General features: G+C 39.0%; 1 protein-coding gene across 2 annotated transcripts in view; it reads right to left on the reverse strand.

Annotated features, from left to right (window-relative positions):
- Positions 1-16,611, reverse strand: part of COL19A1 (collagen type XIX alpha 1 chain) — a 363,734-nt gene that overhangs the window by 148,021 nt on the left and 199,102 nt on the right. For both annotated transcript variants that reach the window (XM_067011389.1, XM_067011388.1), the window contains exon 16: positions 12,512-12,565. In XM_067011389.1, coding sequence (XP_066867490.1) covers positions 12,512-12,565 — 54 coding nt within the window. The remainder of the gene's footprint in view (positions 1-12,511; positions 12,566-16,611) is intronic.

Genomic DNA, 16,611 nt, shown 5'->3' on the forward strand with positions numbered 1-16,611 from the left:
GAAACCCCCATCATCTCTACCCTGGGTGAGAAATCCCTTGAAACCAGCTAGGAGGAGCTGCCCACAGCTAAGTTAAGTTAAGGGAGCATCCTCTCTGCACTCCTTGCCCTCCAGCCCTCCAGGGAAGACCCAGGGTGAGGAATCCCTAGGGAAAACACTGAAAGGTGCTGCCTACAGCAACTGAACTTTGGGAAGGACCATCTCTACTTTCCCTTTTACTCTGGGGAAAGACTGAGGGTTAAAAATCCCATGAAACAAACAAACAAACAAAGGGACCTACAATAGATACACAAAAACTAGAAAGAAAGGAACACAAGCATACCACTGAAGAAAATTATCAAACCACAAGAGAAAAAACTAAAAGAAGAAAAGAACAGAGAGAAGTACAAAAACAACGAGAAAACAAATAACAGAATGGCAATAAGTACATACCTACCAATAGGCACTTTAAATGTCAATGCACTAAATGATCCAGTAAAGTCATCGGGTGGCTGGTTAGATGAAAAACAAGACCCATCTATATGGTGCTTATAAGAGACTTACTTCAGAGAGAAAAACACAGACTGAAAATGAGGGGATGGAAAAAGATATTTCATGAAAATGGAAATGACAAGAAAGTGAGGATAGCAAGAGTCATATCAGATAAAATAGACTTTAAAGTGAAGTCTATAACAAAAAACAAGGATATTATATAATGATAAAGGGATCAATACAAGAAGAGGATATCACACGTGTTAATATACAGGCAACCAAAACAGGAGCACTTAAATATATAAAGCAAATATTAACTGACATAAAGGGAGACATTGACAAAAATACAATAATAGTAGAGGACTTTAATATCCTACTTATATCAATGGACAGATCATCCAGACATAAAGTCAATAAGGCAGCCATGGTCCACAACAGACCAAATGGATTTATAGATATCTAGAGGACATACCGTCCAAAAGCAGAAGAGTACACATTCTTCTCAAGTGCACATGAAACTTCTCTAGGATAGATCACATGCTAGGCTACAAAACAAATCTAAATACATTTAAAGGACAGAAATTATAACAAGAATATTTTTGTGACCACAATGGTATGAAACTAGAAATCAATTACAGGAAGAAATATTGGAGAAACACAAACAAGTGGAGACTAAACAACATGCTACTAAGAAAAAGCAGTGGGTCAATGAAGAAATCAAAAAGGAAATAAGAAAATACCTCAAGGCAAATGAAAATGGAAACACAACACTCCAAAATCTATGGGATGAAATACAGGCCTACCTCAAGAAATAAGAAAAGTCTCAAATAAACAACCTAATCCACCATCTAAAGGAATTAGAAAAAGAAGAACAAACTTCTTCCCAAAGTCAGAAGAAGGATGGAAATAATAAAGATCAAACAGGAAATAAATAAAATAGGGACCAACAATCAACAGAAAAATTCTAAGAGACCAAGGGCTATTTTTCTTCTTTTAAAATAATCAAAATCAATAAAACTTTAACCAGGCTCATCAAAAAGAAAGAGAAGACTCAAATAAATGAAATAAGAAATAAAAAAAGAGAAATAACAACTGATATCATAGAGACACAAAAATTCTTGAGAATACTACAGTTATGTGCCAACAGATTGGACAACCTAGAAGAAATGGACAAATTTCTAGAAACACACAACCTTCAAAGACTGAATAAGGAAGAAATAGACAATGTGAACAGACTGATCACTAGTAGTGAGATTGAATTTGTAATAAAAAAATCTCCCAGCAAACAAAAGTCCAGGACTGGATGGCTTCACATGGGAATTCTACCAAACATACAAAGAAGAGCTAATACCTATCTTTCTCCAACTACTGCAAAAAACTGAAGAGGAGGGAACACTCCCAGATTCATTCTATGAGCCCACCATTACTCTGATATCAAAACCAGACAAAGACACTACAAAAAAAGAAAATAACATGCCAATATCTCTGATGACTATAGATGCAAAAATCCTGAACAAAATATTAGCAAACCAATTCCACAATATATAAAAAGAATCACTATGAATACTCTACACTATGCTCAAGTGTGATTTATTCCAAGGGAGCAAGGATAGTTCAATATCCACAAATCAATGTGATACACCATATTAACAAATTGTAGAATAAAAATCGCATGTTGGTTTCAATAGATGCAGAAAAAGATAGCAAGAAATGGAAGATATTCCATGTTCTTTAACTGGAAGAATTAATATTGCTTAAATGTCCATACTACCCAAAACAATCTATAGATTTAATGTAATCCCTATCAAAATATCTGTGACATTTTTCACAGAATTAGAACAAATAATCCTAAAATTTATATTGACCCACAAAAGACCCCTAATTGACAAAGCAATTTTGAGGAAAAAGAACAAAGCTGGAGGTACCACACTCCTTGACTTCACACTCTACTATAAAGCTACAGTCATCAAAACAGTATGGTACTGGCACAAAAACAAACACATAGATCAATGGAACAGAATAGAGAACCCAGAAATAAACCCACACACTTATGGTCAATTAATCAATGACAATGGAGGCAAGACTATGCAATGGATAAAAGACTGTCTTTCCAAAAAGTGTTGCTGGGAAAACGGGACAGCTGCATGTAAAAGAATGACATCAGAACATTTTCTCATACCAGACACAAAATTAAGCTCAAAATGTATTAAAGACCTAAATGTAAGCCTGGAGACCATAAAACTTCTGGAAGAGAACAGCAGAATACTCTTTTGACATAAATTATAGCAATATTTTTTGGATCTATCTCCTAAGGCAAAGGAAACAAAATCAAAAGTAAACAAATTGGACCTAATTAAACGTAAAAGCTTTGGCACATCAAATAAAACCATAGACAAAACAAAAAGACAACCTACTGAATGGGAGAAAATATTTGCAAATGATATGACTGATAAGGGGTTAATATCCAAAATATAAATACAGCTCATACAACTAAATATCAAAAAAATCCAAACAACTCAATTAAAAAGTGGGCAAAAGACCTGAATAGATATTTTTCTAAACAAGGCATATGGATGGCCAACAGGCACATGAAAAGATGCTCAACGTTACAGTCACTGGAGAAATGCAAATCAAATAAACATCGCCTCACACCTGTGAGAATAGCTGTCATCTAAAAGATCACAAATAATAAATGTTGGTGAGGATGTGGAGAAAAGGGAGCCCTTGTAGGCTGTCAGTGGAAATGTAAATTGGTGCAGCCACTGTGGAAAACAGTATGGAGGTTCCTCAAAAAACCAAAAATAGAACTACCATATGATCCTACAATTCCATTCCTGGGTATACATCCAAAGAAAATGAAAACACTAATTTGAAGAGATACATGCAACTCAATGTTCATAGCAGCATTATTTACAATAACCGAGATATGGAAGCAACCTAAGTGTCCATCAACAGATGAATAGATAAAGAAGGTGTGGTATATATATATATACATTGGAATTACTGAGGAATAAAAATGAATGAAATTCTGCCATTTGCAGCAACATAGATGGGCCTAGAGATTATTATGCTTAGTGAAATAAGTAGGACAGAGAAAGACAAATATTGTATGTTACCGCTCATATGTGGAATCTAAAAAATAAAACAAACGAATGAGTATAACAAAACAAACAGACTCACAGGTATAGAGAACAAACTAGTGGTTACCAGTGGGGAAAGGGATGGGGGAACCACAAGATTGGGGTAGGGGATTAAGGGATACAAACTATAATGTATAAAATAATAAGCAACAAGGATATATTGTACAGCACAGGGGAATACAGCCCTATTTTGTAATAACTTAAATGGAGTACAATCTATAAAAACATCCAATCACTATATCGTACACCTGAAACTGATATAATATTGTAAATCAACTACACTTCAATAAAAAACATAAAACAACATATGATTATATCATAGAAATTATACCACAGTATATTTTTCTCACTAAGTGGTTAATTTAACTCAGTGTTTTCTCAATTATGTAATACTGACCTTTTATAAGTGTTATTTTTAATAGTCTTATAGATAAACTGTGGATAACTAGATAATCCTAAATGATAAGTGAGTTTCTAGAAAGAAAGCCAAATAAAGGCAAAGCTGGCAATATCAGGTACTGAAATAATAGTAACAGTTCCCCAACTCAGGTACAGAACTCTGCATACAGGAGTCAGGTATGGAGATTTGATTATTTCTGTCCTCTGAGTCTCATGTTGGTTTTGCACAATCACAAAAGGCGTCGGGGGAAAGCAGCATAGCTCTCTGGACCTAAACAGGGTGCACACTTTCCCAGTTTCCCATCTAAATGGCAGATGGCGTCAAAGATGGATGGTATTTCTCCGAGACTCTCTAATCCTTAAGAAGAAATCCTCAGGAAATATCACAGGAAGTTAGTGGAAAAAGATGTCACCTGAATGCCAGGGAGTTTAAGACATGCAATAAACACAAACCACTAGTTACAGAATGCAAAACCTCTAAGTTGCTATTTACAACATGTATGTTTACATATTTATACATGGATCCCAAGCAAAAAAGATGCTTTCCCTCCATATTTATGTTCTACATGGGACCAGGGTTAAAACTATTATTTAAAATAATGTGCTGACTTTTTTCTCTTAGCAATACTAATTCTTGGTACAAGGATACCACGCACTGATTTGGGGACTGAGCAGAATTATGGATACACTCACTATGCATTCTAAAGGGCACTGTCGGTTTCAACACATAAAGATAAGAAGACAATCTTATATTCTCCTCTCACCTTAATGTGCATCTAACCAAATTACTTCCCGAAACTGAAAGTTCATCACTATTCATTCTTTGTAAGTCTCCTCTCCCATGTTCAAGCACATGTAAAATAGTGGAATTACAACTACAGAAAATCATAGTGGTTTCTACCAGGCCCTGAACTCACTTCATTGAAACTCTGAGGTCATTCTACAGCTCTGAAGTCAGCACCTCCTAAGTAAGAAGAGATGCTTGTGTTTACACACTGCGAGGCAGTTCTGACTTGCTTTACTGGCTTCGTATGTGTTCTATTTAAGCTGCCACTGGTCATGGCGAGGCCATAATGGCATAATTTCACTTGAAAAATACATCAAGCCGCATAAAAACAATTCAGCTTAAGGAAAATTTTACTTGGATGAGTCCTATGGTGTGCATTGATTTCACAGAAGCAGTGATTTTGATGTCTTTTTTCCTAAGGAGATGGATATAACTTACTAATTACGAGAACATAATTTGTTACTTGTGTCCCCTTAGATAATGCATATAAACCAGTGCAGAAACAAACAAGCCAAAAGAAGAACAAGTTGTTTTTCCATGAATGCCTTAGTGAATTTATACACAATCAGCATTCACAAAACAAACATTAAGGTCTTAGCTACTCCACAATGAGGACACTCATCTCTGCTTCTTCAAGGAAAACGACTTAATCTACTCGACATTTCCAAACTTGTTAATATACTTAAGTTTATTGTGAAACTGGATAAACATTGGGCTTCATAAAGCTTCTGGGGCATTAGAACATGAGCATGGACATGCAGATAAAGTAAGAATTCAAGTAGAAGTTAAATAAAATGAGTTCAATGGAGTGGTAGGTAAAGCAGTCATTTTACTTTCAGTAGTTTTTCTTGACCAATTAGACATTCTCTTTAATCAAGTCCTAATACTCTGAGTTCACATACTTACTTTCCCATCTGCACACAGCTTCAGATCAGCAGGCTGCAGGTGAGAATTATGACAACAGCTAACCCTTACCTGGCATGCCCCTTACAACAACTCTGCCAGGTAGGTAGGGGTTATTAGAATCTCCATCTTCTAAGAGAGGAAACTGAGGGGCAGAGAGGCTGAGGAACTTGCCCAAGATCACAAAGCTAAGAGGTGGTGAGGCTGGGGTTTAAATCCAGGGGATCTGAATCGCCTCCACATAATCCCCTATGTTGCTTACACACTAAGAAGCCAGCAGACACATGGCCTGCCCTGTCCTCTGTGCCTCTGCAGGACTGACCATCAGACGCCCCCCTCGTGAAGGAAATATGACTCAGTTCCTTTGCCATCAAGTCTGGGCTGGTGTGGAAGTTCACACCCTGATGGGACACGCTCTAAGTAGGGTGAGTTCTCCATGCTGTTTAGGACACAAGGAACCCTGACCCCAGACGCAGGATTCAGGGTGGCTTGGAGAAAGCACTTCAAGGGAGAGTAAAAAAAAGTAGAATCTGCACAAAAATGTTAAAAGGAGGCAATTAAATAGATGGCTGCCTGGAAGGAATAAAAATGATAAAAAAAAAAAAAGGACAAGCACAGGCAGAGAAGCTAAATTGACATAGCAGCACTATTTACAGTAGCCAGTACATGGAAGCAATCTAAATATTCATCAACAGAGGAATGGACAAAGAAGATGTGGCACATATAAACAATGGAATATTTTACTCAACCATTAAAAGGGATGAGATTGCATCATTTGTAGAGACGTGGATGGACCTAGAGAGTGTCATACAGAGTGAAGTCAGTCAGAAAGAGAAAGACAAATATTGTATTTAAAGGCATACATGTGGTATCCAGAAAAATGGTATACATGACCTTATTTGCAAGGCAGAAACAAAGACACAGACATAGAGAAAAAACTGTACAGATACCAAGGGGGAGGTGGGAGGAACTGGGAGATTGGGATTGACACATATACACTATTGATACGATGTATAAAATAGATAACTAATGAGAACCTACTGTATAGCACAGGGAACTCAACTTAACGCACTGTGGTGACCTGAATGGGAAGGAAATCCAAAAAGGAGGGGATATATGTATATGTATAGCTGATTCATTTTGCTGTAGAGTAGAAACTAACACAATATTGTAAAGCAACTATACTCCAATAAAAATTAATTAAAATAAAAGACATGGGGTGGCTTGTAAGGCATTTAAAACATAAAATTTCTATTCAGGATCAAAATTATGATCCAGCAACAAAGAATGAAAGAGTGTGGTGTCATCTTGGTCCAGCCGAATGAACTTCTGGTCGGGGCAGTCACTAGCTGATTCATTCACCAATAAATGTTCTTTCAGAGACCCAGAGGGACTTTGACAAAAGGCCCTGAGATTGTTCAGACATGCACTTTAACGTGACTATAAAGGAGAAATCCAAGGTTACATTAAAATGATACTTATTTTTTATGTTTTGGGTATTAGGAATATTAGGAAATCCTATAAGGAATCTCCATCTTAGAGGGGATTTTTATAAACGCCAGTTCTTTTGAGACGTCTCATGTAAACTTCCACGAACATGTTCAGCTGTCTGAAATATTCCACTTTTCATCAAGACACCTTCTTGGGCTCACATCCAATTCCTGTCCTTCTCTCTCTCCCAGACTCCCCATTGCTGCCTCTCCTTCCTCAAAATTCACCCCCTAATTCCCTCACATCTTTTCTTGCAATTTTTGTTTCTAACGTTCTCCCATTTATTTATTCAACTAAAACTTCTCTCTCAGCTGGTACCAATTCCAGCCACCTCTCCTTTTATCCAGTATCTCTCCCCCAAATTTGTTCCAAATTTTAATGCTGTTGAACCCTCCATGCATCTTGAAACGCTCTTCTGTTGACTTCCTGGCCCTGCCGTATCCCGGTCCCCCTCCTGGTCTTTCTCTGCCATCGTGGGCTGGGCATCCCCTTGGTGTCCAGGCAGGTGGTTCCCATGCTGCTTTCCCTTACTGCTCCCTGACACACTCTCACCGCGGCTCAGGGTCAATATTCAACATTAGCTGAATTTTTAAAATTGTGTTCATCTGTAAAGGATGTGAGATCCCAAAATATGCCAGCCAAATGTTTCACTTGTAGGACTTCAAAAAGATAACAAATGGAAAAAACAATGGCATATGAGATTCAAATAAGAAATAAGGAGGTTAAGAAAAAAAAAAAAAGGTCACAAATCTCAGATATACAGCAGCTTTTAAGTACAAGAAGCATACTACTACTATGTTTTATGAAATGAATACTTATCTAAAATTTAGTAGCTTACAAGACAATAAAGAGAATAAAGTCAACTAATGAAAATTTCAAAGAGAATTTTGGTGTGGTACTTGGGAAAAAATAATGTTCTTATTGTGCTTATAGAAAACTCTACACAAAGAGTTAAAGAGAAAAAATTTTTATATTTATCATATTTATTTAAGCCTTAATAAAATAACAGTAGTATTATTAGTATTATTAACATTTACTATAATGTTTGGTATGCTTATATGTGACAATTATGTTTGAAACTCACCATAATAGAGAGATACTTGTAAAATACAGGCTAGTCTCTATTTAATCATTGAGGAAAACCAACAAATCAATGATTTCTTCTACTTAAAGACATTATGCCTAGGAGTACGGTGTATAAACTTGCACATATTTTATATTTCATTTCAATCAACTTAGTGATAGTCAATTCATTCCTGATCAAACACATGTAATCAAAATATGAGTTTTCTTGACAATGGGTCAATAGAAAAGAATTTTAAATTCCTAGATTTTTCTGTTGTTTTCTATTGCAAAGTTCAGTGAAATGAAAAATTACAGGTCTTAGCTTTCAGTGTGTGTGTGTGTGTGTCTGTATGTATGCACACACACATGCATATACATGCACGTTTGCATGTCCAAAGGAGGTGAGTGCTGCCTAACTCTTGAGCAGAGAAGAAATGGTGGCACTAAGATGGGTCTACATGTAAATATGTTTTTCTTTAATCTGCTTCACTTTTAAGTAGCTGAAAAAGCAGAATAAATCCCTGAGTACATTTGGAAATAATCATTTGTAAATGTGTATAACATCAATAATACCTGATCTAAACGCTCTCCTCTATAAATATGGCATTTGTGAAAGAGCAGTAGTAATAATGATAAAGGTTGCCTAACATTATCTACAAAATTCTATTACATTCCTTAGTTTCTGACACTGTTACTCGTTGATAAGTTAGAATAAAAGTAATATAAAATTATCTGAACTATACATATTTATAAATGGAGTAAATGTGCATAATATAGTGGTTGAACTTTACAATTTGAATACGTTCCTCCAAAATCGTCATGAAGAGTACATAAGTTTAATTTATTCTTTAACTCACCTTCTTCTGAAGTGTAAGCTTCGCTAGGGTACAATTTCAATTTGAAGCATCACTATTTTCAAAGAGCCTCATCTGGATATTTTTCATTTCAGCTAGTCTTACAAAGACTCTCATAATTATCTTACAAGCCAAATTAAGAAATGTGGGTTGGAAGGAGGGAGAGCCTGAATGTATTTGTACATGACTTGTATCATGTCACACGAATTATCAATGGTAGAATAGATGGCAGCTTTGCTGGTGTTACTCAAGAGTTTTCAGGCCCTGTTCTGCTCAGGATTTATTAGTGATATGAATGAAGACTCAACGGGTAGGCTTATCAAAATTTAAGGTGATGTAAATCTGGGAGCTATTTCACTGGAAAAACCACAATAGAATGGTATTAGAAACTAAAATCCAGAAGATGAAATTTAACAATCACAAGGGTCAACTCCTACTCTGTGATAAAGAAAGGCAACTGCACAATCGCAGGATGGATGAAGATCTGACGGGGAAGAAATTTTCATTAAAATAAAGGAGGAGGCACCTTGAATTGACCACATGTCAGTACAAGTCAGAAGTACAATTTCCTTGTATGCTTAAAATTCGTTAAGGGAGATGATCTCATATTAAATGTTCTTACCACACAAAATTTAAACAAACAAAAAAAAGCTCTGCCACAGGGGGAAGAATTCACACATACTGCCTAGCTTCACCCCCCTCACTCCATAATTTCCACCTCAAACCACTTAGGGATTTTTTTGGAGTTGAAATTAAAAACCTACTTATCATTGTACTTTACTGAGTTATTGCTGACAATTAAAATTTTATATATTTAAGGTATACAACTTGATCTGATATACTTACACATTTTGAAAGTCACCACAATCAAGCTAATTAACATATCCATCACCTCACAAATAGTTACATTTTTGTGTGGTGAAAACACGTAAGATCTACCCTTTTAGCCAATTTCAAGTATACAACACAATATTAACTACAGTCTCATTGTTGTATATTAAGTCCCCAGAACTTATCCATCTTGTATAACTAAAAATCGTATTCCTTGACTGACATCTTCTCTTACCCCCTTCTCCCCCCAGCCTCCAGTAACCACCAGCCTACTCTCTGTTTCTATGAATTTTACATTCTCAGATTCCACATGCAAAGGCATATTTGTCTTTCTGTGTCTGGCTTCTTTCATGTAGTATAAAGTCCTCCAGGTTCCTCCAGGTTATCACAAGTGGCAAGATCTCCTTCTTTATTAAGGCTGAATAATATTCCACTCTGTGTGTGTGTGTGTGTGTGTGTGTGTGTGTGTGTGTGTGTGTGTGTAATCACATCTTCTTTATCCATTCATCTGTCAATAGACCTTTAGGTTGTTTCCATATCACGGGAGTACGCATATCTCTTCGAAATACTGATTTCCTCCCTTTAGATATACACCCAGAAGTGGGAGTGCTGGGTCATAAGGTAGTTCTATTTTTACTTTTTTGGAGGAACTCCATACTCTTTTCCACACTGGCTGTACCAGTTTACATTCCCACCAACAGTGCACGAGGGTTCCCCATTCCCCACACCCTGGCCAACACTTCTTATCTCTTGTCTTTCTGATACTAGCCATTCTAGCTGGTGTGAGGTGATAGCTCACTGTGGTTTTGATTTGCATTTCCTTGATGATTAGCTGCCTTTTCATAAACCTGTTGTCCATGTGTACATCTTCTTTTGAGAAGTGTCTATTCAGGTCCTTTGCCCATTTCTAAATGGGGTTATCGGGTTTTTTTGCTATTGAGTTGCATGAGTTCCTTATGTATTTTGGATATTAACTAGGGAGTATAATTTATCACTCAGTTTCCAGGAAGGGGTAATTAACTAGAAGGAAAATGTTCCCTGCATGCTGCAGACAGAAATTAATTCAGAAACATGATCCTAGATACAACAGACATCTTGGTCATTACTGTGAGAAAACAAAATAAGCTTGGAAATTAACTTCACATGATCATTTCATCTAGTCCTCTGCCCTCAGTGGGTGAAAACGCTTAAGGCAGCCTCAAAAACACAGATCTAGGGAAGTAATCGTCTATGTTTCCCCAAGACTATTTAAAACATTGATCATGTGGATTAATGAACTCTTGGATAGAGAGGGGCTGGAGAGCTGAGCTAAAAGGGGAAACTATAATTGTACACATAGGTGTTGAGACTAGAACCCAAATGTGACTATTTTGTAAATAATTTTAAAATATCAGCATAGTCCACTTACTAGCAAAGTGTTCAAACTCAGTTTTCTCTGTGAGGGCTATAGTAGAACTTACTTCACAGAGCTATTGTGAGAAATAAGTGAAATACGAATCATTTAGCACATTGTAGGCAGCTGATAAATGTTAGCTATTATTCACAACATTTTCCCTTTTATTTTCTTAGCCATCAAAACTTATTAAGCCTTTTTTTGTTCACTGAAATAGCCACTGGGAATAAAAACTGGACATAGAAATGTTCTGAGAAAACTTAGACACCATCTGGTCCAGTGGGCAGAACTGAGAATAATAAATTTAAATGACTGAAAAGAGATTTGGGGTTAACAGACTGGGGCAGTAAAAGAGAATATGTCATCCAAAGCCAGAAGCCCCAAATTCAAGTCCTGGCTCGACTTTTTAGTAGTTCTATGACTTTAGGCAAGTCATCTACACTCTGTGAGTCACACAACTCTCATCCATAAAGTAACAAAAGTTCAAAATACTACTCATATAAGAAAGCACACATAAAATGTTTGGCGACTTTAACATGATTTGAAAACAGTTAATAACAATTAGCGACAAGAATGGGGTGCCCCCTTGCAGAAAGTGTTCATGCAGAGCTGACCAAGTTACCTGTCACTGCAGGGGTTCCTTTTAGGGGGAGCCAGTAAGCCTAACTGCCCTGGAAGGTGATTGCTATACTCCCACGGCAAGTACAATGTATCCACGTACTACATACTTTATCTCAAAGGCAGGAAAGTAACTACAAACAGTCACTGATGTCAACAATTTAATTTGGCTAAAGAATGTAGTTAATATCCACAGTCTTTACAGAATTCATGAACAGGCTAGAACTCCACAAATATAACCCATCAAACTTAACTCTGCAAAGATGAGCTTAACTCAAAAACCCCAAAACAGGACCAACGTGCTCCAGATCAAATTATGGTTAATTCACTTCACCCAAATTGTATTTCCACATTTGTGCTGCCAATCTGGAAAATATATAGAATTTTCTGGATTGTAAAAGCGCTGTCAAAATCTCAAATCTCAAATTTCGGCTTTCAGGTAGTTGATATTCTCCTCACGCCCATCTGCTTGCTGTATTTTCATTTTATTTTTATAAGTGTTCAGAAATAAGTAACTCCTGAGTTAGTAATGCCTGCCAGTCGTTCTGTGTTTACTTACCCTCTGACCCTCTTTTCCAGGTGGACCTTGGGGGCCTTGGATCCCCAGGGAGCCCTAGGAGGAAAAACAACACATATCAATAGATTGTTTCAAGTATACCTGTCTTGCAAAGAATGTTGTGAAAATTAATACCTATTTTATTGATTATAGAAAACTTTTAAAGTGATTCGAACTCTTCCAAGCCTAGGCTTCCTAATACATTAATAACGATGAATTGTCCTTTGACTGATTTATCTTTGGAGTTAACACCAGAAAAGAAAAAAAAGGTGATTCCTAACCACGTGTGAGGCTCAGTGTTCACCCCCAGTGCTGACTCCCATATGATTGGAACCATGTTTTATCAAACTGCCATCAATAAATGGTAACAATATTTGCAGGCAGAAAAAAATACTGCTTCATATATTTAAACTCTATAAATGCAATGGCATTTTTGGTTGACAGTGGCTCTGTGACTATTTCTGTGACTATCCACCTAGTTATGATGTTGGCTTCAACATTCATCTACTCCTAACAGTTAATTTTTAGCATCATAGACATTATTTAATACTTTCTCATAACATTGTCAAGTGGTAGAAAAAATAACCTTTTTTTTTTTTTTTCAGTTATACCAAAGGCCCAGGAAATCCCAGGTACACAAATCTGAAAGCCAATCCCCTGGTTCTCACAGACAGTTACTATTACACAGGAATTCTCACTCAGCATGAAAAGCAAAATGATGACACTGCTGACTTTAAAGTCTCTGGCATTGATTGCTAGTTGTTACCTCTCTGAAAGCTTCTTAGTCTCCCCTGCTGCTTCCTCCTTCCATGTTCAACCTTTCAGTGTGAGGGTTTAGGCCCGTTTTCTTCCCAGTCTACACTCTCCCACCATGGTCTCGTATACCATGGGCTTTGGATTCTCCAGGCCAATGCTGCCAAGATTTATAACTCAGTTTATCTCTGAGTTGCAGGTCCACACAGCCAACTGCCTGCCTGACACGCCCACTCCGCTCTCTCACCAGCATTTGAATTTAGCACAGTGACACCACATCTAGGACCCTCCCACCAAAACTGGGTCCTCTTCCAGCACCTCCCAGCTCTGTAAGCCCACGCACCATCCTGCTAGGGCTCCTGCCAGGAATCTATAACTCGTCCTCCGTACCTGCCTCTCTCACTCCTCTTTCACATCCAGTCATCAAGTCCAATTGCTGTAGCTCCACCATAGATCTGCATCCACCTATCATCTCCCTTCATCCTTCTACTCCATCACCCCTCTTCTGCTCATCTATGACAGCCTCCTTGGTGACACTAGACATGGACCTCTCCATCCTACACAGCACAGCCAAACCCGAAAACCCAGCGTGACCTCCTCTGTTTGTCCACTGAAGAGATGAATGTCTTGTTTCATCAGTCGTAGGGTGCCTTGTACTTGTTCTTTAAAGTACTTATCATAAGGTTATTTAGAAGATTATTCAGGTAATGATTCACCAGGCTCTAAGGATAACAGGTGGAATCAGTGTCTTATTCAACACTTAGGTGCCTGTTAATGTCTGAGTAAAAAGAAAAATCATAATGGGAAATCAATTCACTTTAAAAAAAAAAAAGCTTTTTGGTAAAGCCAGTACTGTTCAAAGGGTTTTAAAAATATGTATGGTTCAAGATGGCAGAAGAGTAAGACGCGGAGATCACCTTCCTCCCCACAGATACATCAGAAATACATCTACACGTGGAACAACTACAGAACACCCACTGAACGCTGGCAGAAGACCTCAGACCTCCCAAAAGGCAAGAAACTCCCCACGTACCTGGGTAGGGCACAAGAAAAAAGAAAAAACAGAGACAAAAGAATAGGGACAGGACCTGCCAGTGGGAGGGAGCTGTGAAGGAGGAAAGGTTTCCACACACCAGAAGCCCCTTCGCGGGCGGAGACTGCGGGTGGTGGAGGGGGAAGCTTCGGAGCCACAGAGGAGAGCGCAGCCACAGGGTGCGAAGGGCAAAGCGGAGAGATTCCCGCACAGAGGATGGGTGCCGTCCAGCACTCACCAGCCCGAGGGGCTTGTCTGCTCACCGCTGGGGTGGGTGGGGGCTGGGAGCTGAGCCTCGGGCTTCGGTCGGATCGCAGGGAGAGGACTGGGGTTGGAGGCGTGAACACAGCCTGAAGGGGCTAGTGCGCCACGGCTGGCCGGGAGGGAGTCCGGGAAAAAGTCTGGACCTGCCTAACAGACAAGAGACATTTTCTTCCCTCTTTGCTTCCTGGTGCGCGAGGAGAGGGGATTCAGAGCGGAGCTTAAAGGAGCTCCAGAGACGGGCACGAGCCGCGGCTATCAGCGAGGACCCCAGAGACGGGTGTGAGACGCTAGGCCACTGCTGCTGCCACCAAGAAGCCTGTGTGCGAGCCCAGGTCACTCTCCACACCTCCCCTCCTGGGAGCCTGTGCAGCCCACCACTGCTGGGGTCCCGGGATCCAGGGACAGCTTCCCTGGGAGAATGCATGGCGCACCTCAGGTTGGTGCAATATCACGCCGGCCTCTGCTGCTGCAGACTTGCCCCACATCCGTGCCCCTCCCTCCCCCCCTACCCCCGCCTGAGTGAGCCAGAGCCTCCGAATCAGCGGCTCCTTTAACCCCGTCCTGTCTGAGCGAAGAGCAGACGCCCTCAGGCGACCTACGTGCAGAGGCGGGGCCAAATCCAAAGCTGAACCCCGGGAGCTGTACCAACAAAGAAGAGAGGGGGAGGTCTCTCCCAGCAGCCTTAGGAGCAGCGGATTAAAGCTCCACCATCAACTTGACGTACCTGCATCTCTGGAATACCTGAATAGACAAGTAATCATCCCAAATTGAGGAGGTAGACTTTGGGAGCAAAGATATATATATATTTCCCTTTTTCTCTTTTTGTGAGTGTGTAGGTCTATGCTTCTGTGTGTGATTTTTGTCTGTGTAGCTTTGCTTTTATCATGTGTCCTAGAGTTCTGTCTGTCCTGTTTATTTTTCTTTTTTTAGTATAGTTTTCAGTGCTTGTTATCATTGGTAGATTTATTTTTTGGTTTGGTTGCACTCTTTCTTTTTTTCTAAACAATTTTTAAAAAATAATTATCATTTATTTTTTCTTTTAATAACTTTATTTTATCTTCTTCTTTCTCTCTTTCTTTTTTTTCTCCCTTTGATTCTGAGCCTTGTGGATGACAGGCTCTTGGTACTCTAGCCAGGTGTCAGGCCTGTGCCTCTGAGGTCAGAGAGCCAACTTCAGGACACTGGTCCACTAGAGACCTCCCAGCTCCACATAACATCAAATGGCAAAAATCTCCCAGAGATCTCCATCTCATTGCCAAGACCCAGCTCCACTCAACGACCAGCAAGCTACAGTGCTGGACACCCTAAGCCAAACAATTAGCAAGACAGGAACACACCCCAACCATTAGCAGAGAGGCTGCCTAAAATCATAATAAGGCCACAGACACCCCAAAACACACCACCAGACGTGGACCTGCTCACAAGAAAGACAAGATCCAGCCTCATCCACCAGAACACAGAGACACTAGTCCCCTCCACCAGGAAGCATACACAACCCACTGAACCAACCTTAGCCATTGGAGGCAGACACCAAAAACAACAGGAACTACGAACTTGCAGCCTGTGAAAAGGAGACCCCAAACACAGTAAGTTAAGCAAAATGAGAAGACAGAGAAACACACAGCAGATGAAGGAGCAAGGTAAAAACCCACCTGACCTAACAAATGAAGAGGAAATAGGCAGTCTACCTGAAAAAGAATTGAGAATAATGACAGTAAAGATGATGCAAAATCTTGGAAATAGAGTGGAGAAAATACAAGAAACATTTAACAAGGACCTAGAAGAACGAAAGAGCAAACAAACAGTGATGAACAACACAATAAATGAAATTAAAACTTCTCTAGAAGGGGTCAATAGCAAAATAACTGAGGTAGAAGAACGGATAAGTAACCTTGAAGATGAAATAGTAGAAATAACTACTGCAGAGCAGAAGAAAGAAAAAAGAATGAAAAGAATTGAGGACAGTCTCAGAGACATCTGGGACAACATTAAACGCACCAACATTCGAATTATAGGGGTCCCAGAAGAAGAAGAGAAAAAGAAAGGGACTGAG

This window comes from Kogia breviceps, chromosome 13 (assembly GCF_026419965.1).
Source record: "Kogia breviceps isolate mKogBre1 chromosome 13, mKogBre1 haplotype 1, whole genome shotgun sequence".
NCBI lineage: Eukaryota > Metazoa > Chordata > Mammalia > Artiodactyla > Physeteridae > Kogia > Kogia breviceps.